The sequence below is a fragment of the Ursus americanus genome, chromosome 10, assembly GCF_024610735.1.
Source record: "Ursus americanus isolate L20-20 chromosome 10, mUrsAme1.1.p, whole genome shotgun sequence".
NCBI classification, from domain to species: Eukaryota; Metazoa; Chordata; class Mammalia; order Carnivora; family Ursidae; genus Ursus; species Ursus americanus.
This window is the reverse complement of record NC_142136.1, coordinates 76507879-76523091: the sequence shown is the minus strand read 5'-3', so window position 1 is coordinate 76523091 and position 15213 is coordinate 76507879. Positions and strand designations below refer to the sequence as shown.

Sequence of the window (15213 nt, the reverse complement as noted above, 5' to 3'; positions counted from 1 at the left end):
CTTAAATACAACCTTGGTTGTATTTTGGAAATACAACTCCAAAGATCATCTAATTCACTGCCTGCATTTTACAGCTGAACAAAGTGTTGATGAAACAAGAGATTAAGAGAAGAAATTCGAGGTCACATGGCTGGTAAATGTTCCTTAAGCAACACTAACCCACCCCTAAAGGCATATGCCAATGAAGAGAAGACCAAACAGGCACCTTCTTGTTTTCATAAGCAATGAAACATGCTTATTTCTAACTGTTTGTACTTATATCTAACCCATTTTTCCTGCCTCCTCCTCCTTTTTTGCAAGGGATGGGGGGAGGAAATAACTGCAGAAGGTGAATGACATTCAGAAGTTTCCAAGATAACTCTTAGATACCTCTGTTGATATTAAATACGCATATCTAAATTACTACTCCCATAAGAAGCTGTCTCTAAGAATGGAGGATCTGAAAAAAAGAAAGCCAAATTCCAAATTTAAAAGGAGGAATTGTCCTAACCTTCTCATAAAACTTAAAATTAGCCTTCATAAATTGTACTTACACATAATATAAATGTGCAGAAGAAGCTATATGGAACTCTAGAAGCTACCAGCAGAAGATTAGGACTTCACATGGACAAACCAGCCTTATTCTTGCTCTCTGCTCTAAAGATGCTCGAAATTGCGAGGTCTTCATGAGGAAATCACAATTTATCTAGAATTTCTGGTACTTTTAGGATGATTCTCCACTGACCAGGACACTGTCTACATAACAGATTATTTCAGGCCACTTGAGCAGGAAGCTTTCACTTCTTACTACATTAACTTTCTTTAATAATAATTAGTAAATAAAATTCATTTCTATCACGTCAGCCATCTGAAACTACATAGAACCATGAAGACAAAAGTTAAAGTGAAGCAAATAATGAGAGGCAGAGCCCTACATTCTGATCAAAAAATATTTTCAAAATAAAACTAAAACTATAGTAGTCAAGTCCCAGATGTTCAGCTACAACATACAATCACCTCTCTGGCCTTAAAGAGTTCTGTCCAAAACACAGGCAATGCAAACTCCAGAGTCTCCTTAATGATACACAGGCACACCAAGAATAAGTCTTAGGTTCCATTTTGTTTTGTTTCAACCACTTCTGAGATAAGAAATTAAAGAAATCCATTTCTTCCCTGAGAGAAGGATAGAAGAATGCTACAAAGTTAATTTCAGAAGCACTGAACCAATCTCTCACTGGCTGGGGGTCTTTCTTTAACAAGAACAGAACTCAAAGGACCGTGAATGCACATTTGACTGCACCAAACTAGCAAATTCTTAAGTGCCAAAGACTTCTGAAGTAAAGAAGTGTAAAAGTACTCTTCTGACAAAATGCACAAGCATGCAACATGCACACGCACATGCGCGTGCGCACACACACAGAGAAGAGTGGAAAAGTAAACCTAGAATAAAAATAAACGGATTAGAAGAGAAAGAAATGAGGAAAAACAAGAAACATAAAACTTAAGTCAGAAGTGGGAAGGAAGCATTTTAAGAGGCCAGAAAAGGGAAGCATCAAAGAGAAAGTCTCCCCTTTATTAGAATATATCACCCAGACATTGTATAAAAATGACATATTATCCCTAAATAAGAATGTGAAAATTCTGAATTGCGATTGACTGCCACTTGTATGAGAAGTCTTCTTAGAGGAATTAACCCTTCTGTGCTGGTGGCAACTGAGTAAGGAGTTGAAAGATTTTCTGTGAAGTTTAGATGTAAACATTAATGTAACACAGGGCTTTGCAGTACATTAATGATTAGATTATGCTTATAACACATGCACTCAACCTTTTAAATAGTTAATGTCTCAAAACCCAAACTGATTTTAAAAGCACAGCCGGAACTAGCAATACTATTCTTTAGAAATTTTTATCAAGAAAACAAAAGTATTCTAAAACAAGCTCAAATCATAACAAAGCAATAGTACTTCATAAAATATACATATTCTAAAAAGGAAAAGAGTCGTATAAACAAATACACTCTAATAAAATACTTAAAACTTAGAGCAACTATTTCCCAACTAGTACAGAATGACAACTGAATTACAACAGAAAGTCAGATGAAAATGATGGAATCCTAATTAATGTAGTTAAGGCATATGCCATAAAAATCAGACTCAAATTATTTTGGTGACTTGTTTAATATGATGGTTTTCTAAATCTAATTTCTAAATGCTGAACAATTTCAAGGCAGTAAAGATAAAGGCTCCCTTAAATTCTTAATAGTGATGTTTAGTTTTGCTTCTTATAATTTAACATGAAATTAAATATTCCCCATAACAAATTTTCTTAGTGCCAGAAACAAATTCACCTGAAGTATAAAAACTGACCGTAAAAAAAAAAGACCAAAACTGCCTCATTTAGAATTTAAAAGGTGGTTATTAAAACTGTCCCTCTAATGATAAGATCTAACTCCTGAATGAGACAGAGCCACCTTCATTTCACCACCACTAGCTCCTTGCAAACAGCACTTTTTTAAGGTTATCACATCTTTAAAATGCCTTTCGAAATCAGGTAATGGGGTCACTTATGTTACTGTTTACAAAGTGGTTTTAAATGTTACTACATTTGTGCCTCATAACAGCTTAAGGCAACCAAGTCCATTAAGGAAAATGGTACCACTGTTCTCCTCTTACAGATGAAAAAAGGGCGAACTGACTTCCTCAAGTTGATACCGCGCAACAGGCACCACTGGCGCCCAGAATTCACAGTACCTACAGCAGTGCTCTTTCTACTCCAATCTAACAACGCATTTATAAGCCCTTTATGTAAAGCATTATTAACATAATTTTCATTATACGCTATTTCAATCTGGAAACCAGAGTGCTGGTGGCTAACAGAGAAGTCTTATTAAAAGCACAAGAATAAAAGTTCAGATATTTTAGTTCGTAATAAACAACTAATCAATTTTGTGGTCAAGGATAACTCAGAGCCTCAAATATCAGCTACAAAAAATGGCTCCAATTAAGAACAAGAGCTAACAATAAGTTGTAAAATAACAATAACCAATGACATCTCTCTTACTATTATTGAAAAATATGTAAGAGGCAGAAGACTGTAGTGTGTAGATCTTTTAGAAAATGCCATTTCTGGACAAGAGTTGTAACTTTTGTGATTATTTTTAAAGGAAAGAGATCATTTCTGTACATATGTCAAATAAAAGGTACTCGTAAAACATTTTTACAAGAGTAAAAATGCTTCATTTAAAAATATACAGTGATAACCTACACAGAACTAGTATTTGCTAAGTAAGCTGAGTACAAACTATAGGTTAAAAATTTTTTTGAAAAAAACTAAAAGAAAAACTATTGAAAAACTATCCAAAAACAATCATAATTTTAAAACACTAGGATAAAATATATTACAGTACATTTTCTATAAGTGATAGCACTCTTGAAAACAATTGAAAAACTACTAGCCTTTCCCCCCCACCATTAACAGCCTTCATGTTATGGTCAATACTAAAACAAATTATTGAATACTATATTCAGGGGAAGAAAATTCAAAGTAAAAACAATGTTCTCTGTCTGGCTTTATGGAATATCTTTAAAGCCACTTCAATAGAATGATTATTAATGGAAAATTATAACTATACAAACCTGTTTGTTTTAAAAGGAATTTAAAATATCTAATATTCAAGATAGAAAAACGAGATCTGATTCTGCAAAAATATTTTTAAAGTGAATACTTACCCAAAATATGCTTGCAAACTGCAAATGGTGATTTTGATTTCCTAAATGATAAGAATATGTGCTCTGCGTGCTGGCGTTGTTCATTATTAACCATGGAAGGTGGTGCCTTGAGAGTTAAAAAAACAAAAGCAAAACAAAACAAAAAAACAGGGTACACCTGTTTAATAAGAAAGCTTGAACAACAGCAAACCTTTAACCCCCAACAAGAGAAAATACTTTCACTTTTGAGGGGTTAATGGGAGGACAAATTCCTGCTTGTTATTTTAAAGAAACTATAGTATAAAACTTCATAATAAATATTTAAAATATGGTTTCAGGAAAAAGGAAGATTCCCAGCAAAGTTTGGGTGAGAACCCTTTAAAGTTGCCTACATCTTAGAAGATAGATACCTAACATTTTCCTTATCTTTTAAAGATAGCTAACTTACTGCTTTTTATTCCAAAATATATCACTTCATCAAGTTCAAATAATCTCTAAATTCTTCAGCACTGGTGAAACCAAATCCAGTTACTAAAAATTGTTTTCTAACAGCAATCCTTTAAAATAAAAATATCAGATAATTCTACCTCAAGTTTTCTAAAACACCATTAAACCAGAAAAATTAGGGAACAGTGAAGTTTGGAATTTATAAAACTCCTATCTGAATAATAAATTAATCAGCAGAAAAGCCAGACTTCTGGCTTAACAAAAACAACTTCTATAGTCTGCCAGGTTTTTAAATTCCATTTTGTTCTAACAATCTTTCCTTTAAAGATAATACTCTTCTGAACCTAAAATATATATTCTCATTATATGGCGTGATTATCTTTGACTCATTGGGACCCATCTGAAGAGAAGAGATTGCTTATTATATAAGCCTACCAATGAAATATCAGAATTCTCAGTTTGGGGAGATCAAAATTTCAACTATATTCAAACAATCTGGAAGATAAACATTTTGCAACAAAGTTATGTTAGATCATTACTATAAACTATAAACTATATCAATTACGCAACATCAGTCACTATAATTTTAGTTAAAATAGTTAGCAAAAAATGTATATCCAAGAGAAATTAACCAACTTTGATAGTCTGGCCTAAAAGAATTCTTATAATTAGCTAAAACCAGTTCAGATACTATTCCTAATGATACAGCACCCTCTACAGCTCTCTAGATAAAAATGAAAATATTTTCATTAAAGAACTGTGTTAAATTCCTTAATACGTTTTTTGAAAAAGGATTAGTAAAATATTGTGAAAGCTAACTATGCTAAATATAAATATTTTTGTCCTTCCATTTGCAAATTCTTCATTCTCACCATCTTTTTAAATTCAACAAGTTTGTGCTTTTACAAGATATTTCATCATTAATATCTGCTGACTATACCCCAAATATGCAGCGTATTAGTAAACACTACTGCAACATGCTATGAATACAAATCAACAACTATGGATTGCCCAGGTAATTCTGATTTAAACATTCTTCTCATCACCCTTGAAAAGCAGTACACATATATAATTTTGCAAATAATCACGCCAGTTCTTCTACAAACAAAAATAGTTTCTAAAGCTAATGATCTTTAGACACCCTGATATCCACATATTAATAAAGTACAGGTCTCAATATAACTTAAATATGACAGAATGATATCTCATTTATAAAATATCAGATTCCCTAAGAAATGAAGTATAATCTAAAAGTTGGTTTATCTTAACCACCTGGTTGAACATTATCATACAAACAATGAAATCATCAATTGATTCATTAAATGGCAATATGGTATTCATTTTAGTTTCCCAAAACCAAAACTTTAAATTTTTGAAAATGACTTGGTAATGGTTTCCACATAGCAAGTTATTTGCATTGGTGAGTCCTAAGAAGCTTTTCGTTAAAAACAAAACAGGGGTGCCTGGGTGGCTCAGTCTGTTAAGCGTCTGCCTTCAGCTCAGGTCTTGATCCCAGGGTCCTGGGATCGAGCCCCGCAATGGGCTCCCTGCTCAGCAGAGAGCCTGCTTCTCCCTCTCCCACTCCCCCTGCTTGTGTTCCCTCTCTCGCTGTGTCTCTCTCTGTCAAATAAATAAAATCTTTTAAAAAACAAAACAAAAAAACACAAAACAGATTCCCAGCCCCCAAAGATTTAGCAGGTGGGGAGCCTAAACCATTTTCCCCTCCAAAGTGCCTAGATAGTATGACCTATAGAACCTCCACCCGTCAAACTCCTTCCTCTTCAGAAATCAGAACTCATCCTTCAAATTCTGCTTCAGTCTCGCCTTCGTCAGCCTCTCCTGACCCTTCCCCAGTCAGCCTGAACACAAATGATACCTCTATCTCACCTTGTACGGTGCACTACGTCTGTATCTCTACTATCGAACTTAACCATAATGTACTGCAAGTATTTGCTGGCCCCTCTTTCCTTTTCTCTATGACTTTTCTGATACCAGAAGCTTTATTTTACTCATCTCTAAACTCCTAGAGCCTTGCACATACCAAAAGGAGAGGCAACACAACAATAACTAACATTTACTGAGTACTTAGCATTGTAAGGCATTATTTTCAGTAGATGGATGGGCACACAGATATATACTCCCATTAATCCTAATAACCTTATGAGGTAGAAACTATTATTATCCCCATTTTACAGATGAGGAAACTGAGGAATGGAGTAATCAATTTGCTCAAGGTCAAACTGGGAACAGAGGTGGAAACTGACCCTAAGGCCCTAACTCTTTAACAGAAAATACACTTAGGTGGCTCAGTACCATGTAAGACTTAACTGTGCTTATAGCTTGGGGGTAGAAAGGAAGTGAATTCCCCCTAAAAATCCTCCTCTAGCACCCAATACACATTAGAGTATTTTACATAGCCTGAAAGTTTCAGTAAAAAAACAATAATGGTAAAAGAGTCTTTCTGTATTGTTTGTTTATGTTCTTTCATTGTCACTAATAGTAAAAGCTTTAAAAAAGCTCACACTTCAGAGGTGGAGTCATATGAATCAGAAAAGCTGGAACAAAGAGTAGGTGGTAGCAGAGTACAGTAATGGTAAGAGGAAACAGCAAATGAGCAACTCCGGGTATCTTCAGGAAAACAAAGGAAACGTCAGGGAAAAATTGAGAGGTTTTTCTAAGGAGTCACACTAGCAGGAAACCTGAAACTCACAAATTCCTAACTCAATATACTGGTGTTTCTGGCCCAGCCTGCACCATTTCACTTATCTAGGCCATCTTCAATTTACAAAAAATCCTGAGAAAACACCATTGGTAGCACACAGCCAAGGGCATCTGAAGCTAACACTAATAAATGGATTAAATGACATATTTAATATAAGGGTTTTCTGGGGGGGGGGGGGAGTTGAGAGAACCAAAGTACCTAAATAATTTCTACTCAAAAAAGTAACTACTGAGGGCTGACTATACTTCAAGCACCATGCCAGAAGCTAAGGATGTAAAAATAGGGAAAATCACCCCTGCCCTTATAGAGTTCTAAGTCTTAGAAAAGACAGACATCAATCAAATAATCACACAAATAATTATGACAGTCTATAATTTCTGCCACTAACTGCATTCTGGTTTCTCTGTCATCATGCTAAACCTGTCCTCAAAAAGTCAGAAACCCCAAATCGTATGAGACTTTTAAACTCTTTCTTTCCCTGGGCAGCTACAGTAATTTTTATTAAGGTTAACAACAATAGCACCAATTATTCCTGATGCAGGTGCTAAGTTACATACACTCTCTCATCTAATCACAGCAATATCCCTGTACAAATTATTTCCTTTCTTTTACACAGGGAGAAACTTAGATTCACAGATCGTCACATGCCCAACATCACAGTAAGTATCACAACCAGAACTTCACCTTAAGTCTGTGTGACATCAAAGCCCATGATTTGACTCTCTTGTAGTACTATAATAAGAAGACACAGTTGAGATTAATTTCTGTCAGATAGCTAGTAGAGAAATCTGAATAATATTCTCGGCTTACTATAAATATCATTATTTACAAGGCCATGAAAAAAAAAGATCAAAGTCATATTGAAAAATCTAGGCATGACTTGCAAATAGGAAACAAGCTACAAAAGTAGAAAACAAAACTGGAAATCAAACCATAGAGCTCATGAGAATTTTCTTAGCTCTAATTGCTCTCTCATTTTTTAGAAAGAGAGATGGCTTAATGTTCAAATTAGAAAATCACAAATGTACTACCTAAAAACAGGTTTACCGGTAATTTTTCATTCATTCACTGAAGACTTTAAGAATTTGTTCAATTTTTAGTTTTCTCTCTATAATCTTTCCTTAAACCTTTGGAACTTACCATTGCTCCTAACTAAATTTAAATCCATAACACATAATGATATACTTTATTACTTTAAATGTATCATACCAATATTTCACAGCATTCCAGAGAGAGTAAATTCCAGATACTGGACCTTTCCAGCTAAATAAATTTGAGAGATATTTCAGCATATTCCCAAAAGCTGTCCTTTCAAATCTGTTCTTCTCTCAAACCTTTCATCTCATGATATCTAGTACTCCGATCTCTCAGAAAATGACCTTACTTTTTCTTTCCCAAAGTGAAAGCTTTCCTGTATGATTAGCTCCTTTATGTATCTTCCTTTTCAAAAGGAATGTTCTCCTATCACCTTCTCCAATTTCTTAACAAAATATCCCCTCCCCCTCAACTTTCTCTGAAATCTAAATCCTCCTCCCATTCCAGCCCCACTGGTTCGCCACTCACATACCACCTCATTTCCTCCCTCATAAAGTTATACTTAGCAATGGCACCCTGCTTTCTGCTTACAAACAGGTTTACCCTACCTTAAAAATCCCTTTAAACAATCTTACCGTCCCCTTTAATTAAAAGAATGGGATACTGAATCAAAATGACCAGGTTTCTAATCCCATCTCTGTAGCACAGAAGCTGGGAAACTTCCAGGCAAGGATACCCTCAAGCAAGTCAGGGTTCCCATCTAATGATGCATTTCATAACTGCTAAGAGAACTGTTAAAAATACACATAAGGGTCTCCCCAAATTAACCTACAATAATTAATACAATTCCAATTTAAATCCCAATGAACCTTATCGTTCATCTCAGAATAGACAAGGTGATTCCCAAAACATGTAAGAAAAAGACCAAAAGGGTCAAATTAACTAGGAAAAAAGGACCTTGAGAGCATTATGCCTAAGTGAAATAAGTGAGACAGAGAAAGATATTTACTTAAAGAGAAAGATCTCACTTATATGTGGAATCTAACAAAAAACAGCTCTTCATAGATAAGGAGAACAGATTGGTGGCTGTGAGGAAGGAGGATGAAATGGGTGAAGGGGATCAAAAAGTACAAAGTTCCAGTTATAAAATAAATATGTCATGGGGATGCTATGTATACGATGGTAACTATAATTAATAATATTGTATTGCATATCTGAAAGTTACTAAGAGAGTAGATCTTAAAAGTTCTCATTATAAGAAAAAGATTTAATAGCTATGTATGGTGACAGGTATTAATTGTGATCATTTCACAATACAAATATTAAGTCATTATATTGTATACCTGAAACTAATAAAATATTATAGGTAATAAGTAAATAAATAAATAACACTTTGAGGTTCCAAAAAACTATTTAAAATTTGGGAAAAGAATAAGAAAGGAGGATGGGGAGATGGGTGAAATAGGTGATGGGGATTAAGGCATGCACTTATGATGAGCACCAGATGTTGTATGAAGTACTAAATCACTAAACTGTACACCTGAAATTAATATTACACTGTATGTTAACTGGAATTTAAATAAAAACTTGAAAAAAAAAACCAAGGGAGTCTTATACAACCAAATATGAACACTTATAAAGGCATTATAATAATTTTTAAAAATAGTAGTTGAGCAGGAAAAAACAAACAAGAGCGCAGAGAATTCCAGAAACAGACCCATGACATGACAAATTAGCGAGGAAAGGCTAGACTATACAATAAATGGCACAGGAAAGTTGGCTAGTTATAAGCAAAAGCAACAGATATTTACTCATATCATATAGTAATAAAGGTGGATTTAAGATTTAAAAATGAAAAGCAAAACTTTAAAAACTAATGACAAAACATAAAAAGAAATCATAAGAGAGTGGCGCCTGAGTGGCACAGTTGGTTGCGTGTCCAACTCTTTGGCTCGGATCGTGATCTCAGGGTCATGCAATTGAGCCCTGCCTCAGGCAGGGCGCTCGGTGTGGAGTCTGCTTGAGATTCTCTCTCCCCCTCTAAAATAAATAAATAAAATATTAAAAAAAATAAAAAAGAAAACATAGGAGAATATGTCAGAGTAGGGAAGGACTATTTTAAACTTTGTAAAAGGCACAAATCCTTTTAAAAATTAATAAACTCAATGGCTAAAATTATAACTTCTACACATTAACTGTAAGTGAAAGACTAGTGAGAGATTAAAACACAGTAACTGTGGGGCGCCTGAGTGGCACAGCGGTTAAGCGTCTGCCTTCGGCTCAGGGCGTGATCCCGGCGTTCTGGGATCGAGCCCCACGTCAGGCTCCTCCGCTATGAGCCTGCTTCTTCCTCTCCCACTCCCCCTGCTTGTGTTCCCTCTCTCGCTGGCTGTCTCTCTCTCTGTCGAATAAATAAATAAAATCTTTAAAAAAAAAAAACACAGTAACTGTGCTGAATATAATTAACAAAGGACTAGTATTCAGAACATAAAAACCCCCACAGAAGACAACTTATAGCAGAAACTGACAGCTATCTCCTCAACAGTCACTCCTTCTCTTCCTTAGCAAAAAACTCGAATACGCAGCATGGCGTCCAGCTAAATAACATTTTCCAGTGCCCTGCCAGGACTAAGTTCAGCCAATAAGATGTCAACAAAGCTCGGGATAGGACTTCCTAAAAGGAGCTGATTCAGCTGGAAACATATTTTTCTTTTTTCCATGGATCTTCTTTCCTGCTCCCTGGAAATGGATATGGTGGCTGTAATTCTCCTAATCATCTTAGACCACAAGAAGACCTAGAAGATGGGAGACATCAGCTAAGAATTATAAACACAGAAATAGAAAGATAAAGAAAAAAAAAGCAGTGTTGGCAGCAGCACAAGCACCAGCACCAGCATGAGCCCCTGATGCTATCCTGGAGCCACTAGAGTATTCCTCAGATCACTTTAACTCCACACTTTATGCAAGAAAAAATAATCCTCTTTTAAAAGACACTGTTATTGGAGTTTTCTGTTACCTGCTGCCTAATCCAATCCAAACGATTACACAATGCAACAGAAAAGTGGCCAATGAACAGCAGGCCAGATATTTCACAGAGACGAAAGCAAAAATGGCTAATAAACATGAGAACATACTCAACCTCACTAGTAACCACTGAAATGCAAATTAAAACAATAAGCTATTATTTCTGAGGGGGAATGTAAAATGATGCAGACTTTTAAAAAATAGTACAAAAACAAGAGCTTGGAAGTTTGGGAGTACTGTAGACAGTGATAAACTTATGATAATCTAAAATGGAACATTCATTGGGAATTTAGAATTATCTGGAAAAGGTTTTGGCCCTGAACAGCAAGGTACTTTTGTAAAAGTTCACTCCTAGGTATTTATTCCCTACAGAACCTCTCCCACACACATATAAGGTCACACAAAGAAGTCCCTACAGCACTATCACAACAAACAAAAAAGAGTAACAATTTGAATTACATCAATAGTACTGTCAAATACATTATAGTACTGTCATATAGTGGTTTATAAGGCAGTTAGAGACTGAACTGGAGCTGTATTTACCAAAGTGGATAAACTCTGAAAACTACTCTGAAGAAAGCAAATAACAGAATATATACAATATATCATCTATATAAAATCTCAAAAACTCAAAAGTATGGTAGTTTTTACTTTCCTTTGTGGGTAAAGTGTAAAAACATGGAAGATAAGGACAAACAATCTTAATTTTGTGGTTATCTTTGGGGATGAAGAAGCAGAGGCCGTAGAATGGTATCTAAAAGGGACTCAAAGGAGGCTTCAATTATATCTATGACAGATTATTTTTAAGATTATATGTAAAATAGCTATATTAACATTCGTTATCCCAGGAGATGGGTACACGGTTATGATTTACATTTTTCTACATATTTCTCCATTTATCTGAAACACTGAATTTTTAAAATTCAATGATAGTTCAAGATACCTTGAACAACTCCAGTTAAAACCAAATAAAATTGGTGGATAAAATAGCTCTACATTTTTTTAATGTATTGCTGAGCTTACAAGAAATTAAGAAATTAAGAAAAATCCTCAGAAGCTAAAAGGAAAGCAAAGCACCGATCCAAAGATGAAAGATGGCACTTATGCATTTACCCTAGAGATATCTGCCAATCCCAGTTGACCCTGAGTTTCCATTCTGACAGCTGCCCAAAGGTAAAGAAGACACAAAATAAAACCAGAAACCTCCTAAGATGGGGACTAACAGGACATCCCTCCACATAAAACTGGGATCCTCAGAGTAAGGGTAAACCATCAAAAAACAAAAAGAAAAACAGAGAGTGAGGAAGAAAGAGAGGGAGAGAGAAACCTGCTAGTCCGGATCTTAATAATAGGTAAAAGAAGGAAAATTACTTCAGACAACTGATAACCATGAAGAGGCCTTCGATTAAGTTTCCTGCTTCATTTCAACAGGACCCATGTGGCCCAAAAACCTCAAGCCAATAAACTTAAAGTAGTCCTGTGTTGGTCATGCACCTAAGACACTTGGGAGTAATGCACCATAATCCAGGTTTCAGACTTTTCCAGAAATACTTCCAAGAGCTAATATTCAAAAACTTTTAAACACATGAGGAAACATGCCACCATGAGTCTGCAGAGTAACAAATTAAAAAAATCAAACCAACAAAACTCATAAATATTGGAAACATTCAGAAACACAGTACAAAATGTTTAAAAGAACTTAAAACTGTATGATGCAAACCTAATAAAAAATAAAACCTTTTGCATATCAAATGACACTATCAACAGAATGAAAAATCAATTCACAGAATGGGAATATTTTTTTTTTACCAATCATATCTGATAAGGGAGTAACAGCCAGAATCTATAAAGGATTCCTAAAACTCGACAACAGAAAAACAAAGAACCCAATTTACAAATGGGAAAGGACTTGAATATACATTTTTTTAAAAAGATTTTATTTATTTACTTGAGAGAGGGAGAGAAAGCACAGAGGGAGAGGGAAAAGCAGACTCCCTGCTGAGCAGAGAACCTGACTCAGCTCCATCTGAGGACGGATCAGGATTACTACCTTAGCCAAAGGCAGGTGTTTAACTGACTAAGGTACCCAGGCACCCCTTGAATATACATTTCTCCAAAGAAGACATACAAAAGACCAGTAAGCACAGAAAAAGATTCGGAACATCACTTATCATTAGGGAAATGCAAATCAAAACTACAATGAGATTCTACTTTACATCTAGGAGAATGACAGGAAAGAAAAGAAAAGAAAAGAAAAGAAAAGAAAAGAAAAGAAAAGAAAAGAAAAGAAAAAAGAAAAGGGTGGGAGGGAGGGAGAAAGAAAGAAAGAAAAGAGAGAGAGAAAGAAAGAGAAAGAAAGAGAAAAAGAGGGAGGAAAAGAAAGAAAGAAAAAAGAAAGAAAGAAAAAACAAATAACAGTTGTTGACAAAAATGTGGAGAAACTGGAACCCTTGTCCATTACTGGTGAGAATGTAAACGTAGTTTTTTTTAATGGAGCCACTATGAAAGACAGTATGGCACTTCCTCAGAAAACTAAACACAGAATTACCACATAAGACAGCATTCCACCTCTAGGTACATACTCAAAAGAATTAAAAGCAGGGCTCAGACCATACGCCAATGTCCACAGGAGTATTACTCCCAAAAGCCGAAAGGTGGAAACAACCACATGCCCACTGATGGATCAAAAAATAAACAAAAAGTAATAAATATACACATTTAATGGCATATATGCAGCCTTAGAAAGGAATGAATTTTTGATACATGCTACAACAGGAATGAATCTTGAAAACAATTTGCTACATGAAATAAGAAATAAGAAAAATGCCATATAATTCATAAGGTATCTAAAATAGTTAAACTCTTAGAGAAAACAAGTAGAATAGTGGTTGCCTGGGGGTGGGAGGTGGGGAGAAATGGGGAATTATTATTTAATGAGTACAGAATTTCAATTTGGAATAATGGAAAAATTCTGGAAATAGTGGTGATGGTTGTACAACTATGTGAAAGAACTTAAAAATGGTGAAAGTAAGGAGCAAGACAACACAACAGATCTCTAAGGAACAACATAACATGAGAAATTTAAATATTTATAAACATATACCTTGTTTAGACGGTAGTTACAGGGGTATATACAACTGTCCAAACTTGTCAAACAAGACACCCAAGATTTGTGAATTTTATTGTATATTAATATGCCTCAAAAAATGTTAAAAAACTCAATGGATAGATGAAAAGGTAGATTAGATACATTGAGGAGAAAATTGAAAAAACAGATACAAAAAATTATTCAGAATGCAGAAAGGCACAAACATTAAAAGTCTTGGAGGACAAAGTGAAGGTCAGAGCCCCAGGAAACTGACCTATAGAAACCATTTCACCCAGGCTTCTTCACCCTCTTCCCCCAGCCCCAGAGGTACCTTTTCTCCACCAAAAGAAACAGTTCCTGTCAGGCTGCTCTCTCCTACAGCTGCAGCTCTCTCAAATTCTTCACTCTCTCTCCCTGCACATTCAGGCCCCAACAAAGGCTTCCCCATCCACTGAAGTTCCCTTATACCTTACCCCTCCACAACCTCTGTCAACAGTGTCTTCACTAACTCTTTTCAATTACCCCTTTGAGTGTTCCTTTGCCAGGATCTTGACTGACACAGCAGCCACTAAGAATGGGAAAAATAAAGATTCAAAAAATAATGCCAGGAAGTACTCCAAATTTATAAGTAAACTCCAAAATTTATGAGAAACACTAAAAATGGAAGTCAGAAAGTCCAATGAATCCAAACAAAATAAAAAAAAAAATCATCTTACTGATACCACAGTGAAACTGAAGAATTCAAAAATCAAAGAGACGATCTTAAAAACAGCCAAAGAAAAAAGACAGATAACCTTCAAAGAAGTAACATTGCAAGTGATTTCTTAAAGCAAGGAGAAACCAGACTAGAGAGAAAACAGAGTAACAATTTCAAAATACTGAAAAACAGTAACTATTAATTTAGAAATGTAGATCCAGGAAACATCTTTCAAGGATTAAAATGTAATTGAAGACATGTTCCTGAAAATAAAAACCAAATAAAAACTCTTACTACCGAAACACTCTTCCTTTAGGAAATTCCAAAGGATATGCTCCAAGAAGGAAAGTGATCCCAGATAGAAAGCCTTGAATGCAAAGGACTATGGACAAAGAAATTACTTATGTGAATAAATCTGAACAAATAGATATTTTAAAAATGATTAATTTGTGAAATTAAAAAAGATGATTAAGATTATGGACAATATATAGCACATAAATCAGGAGAAGTGGCT

General features: G+C 35.0%; 1 protein-coding gene across 2 annotated transcripts in view; it reads right to left on the bottom strand.

Moving 5' to 3' along the window:
• The window catches only part of XPO4 (exportin 4), a 121399-nt gene that overhangs the window by 88705 nt on the left and 17481 nt on the right, over positions 1–15213 (bottom strand). The window contains exon 2 of one of the 2 annotated variants that reach the window (XM_045797118.2): positions 3708–3813. In XM_045797118.2, the coding sequence (XP_045653074.1) occupies positions 3708–3813 (106 nt within the window). Of the gene's footprint in view, positions 1–3707; positions 3820–15213 lie in introns of those variants that run through there. The other variant, XM_045797120.2, reaches the window with a different exon arrangement.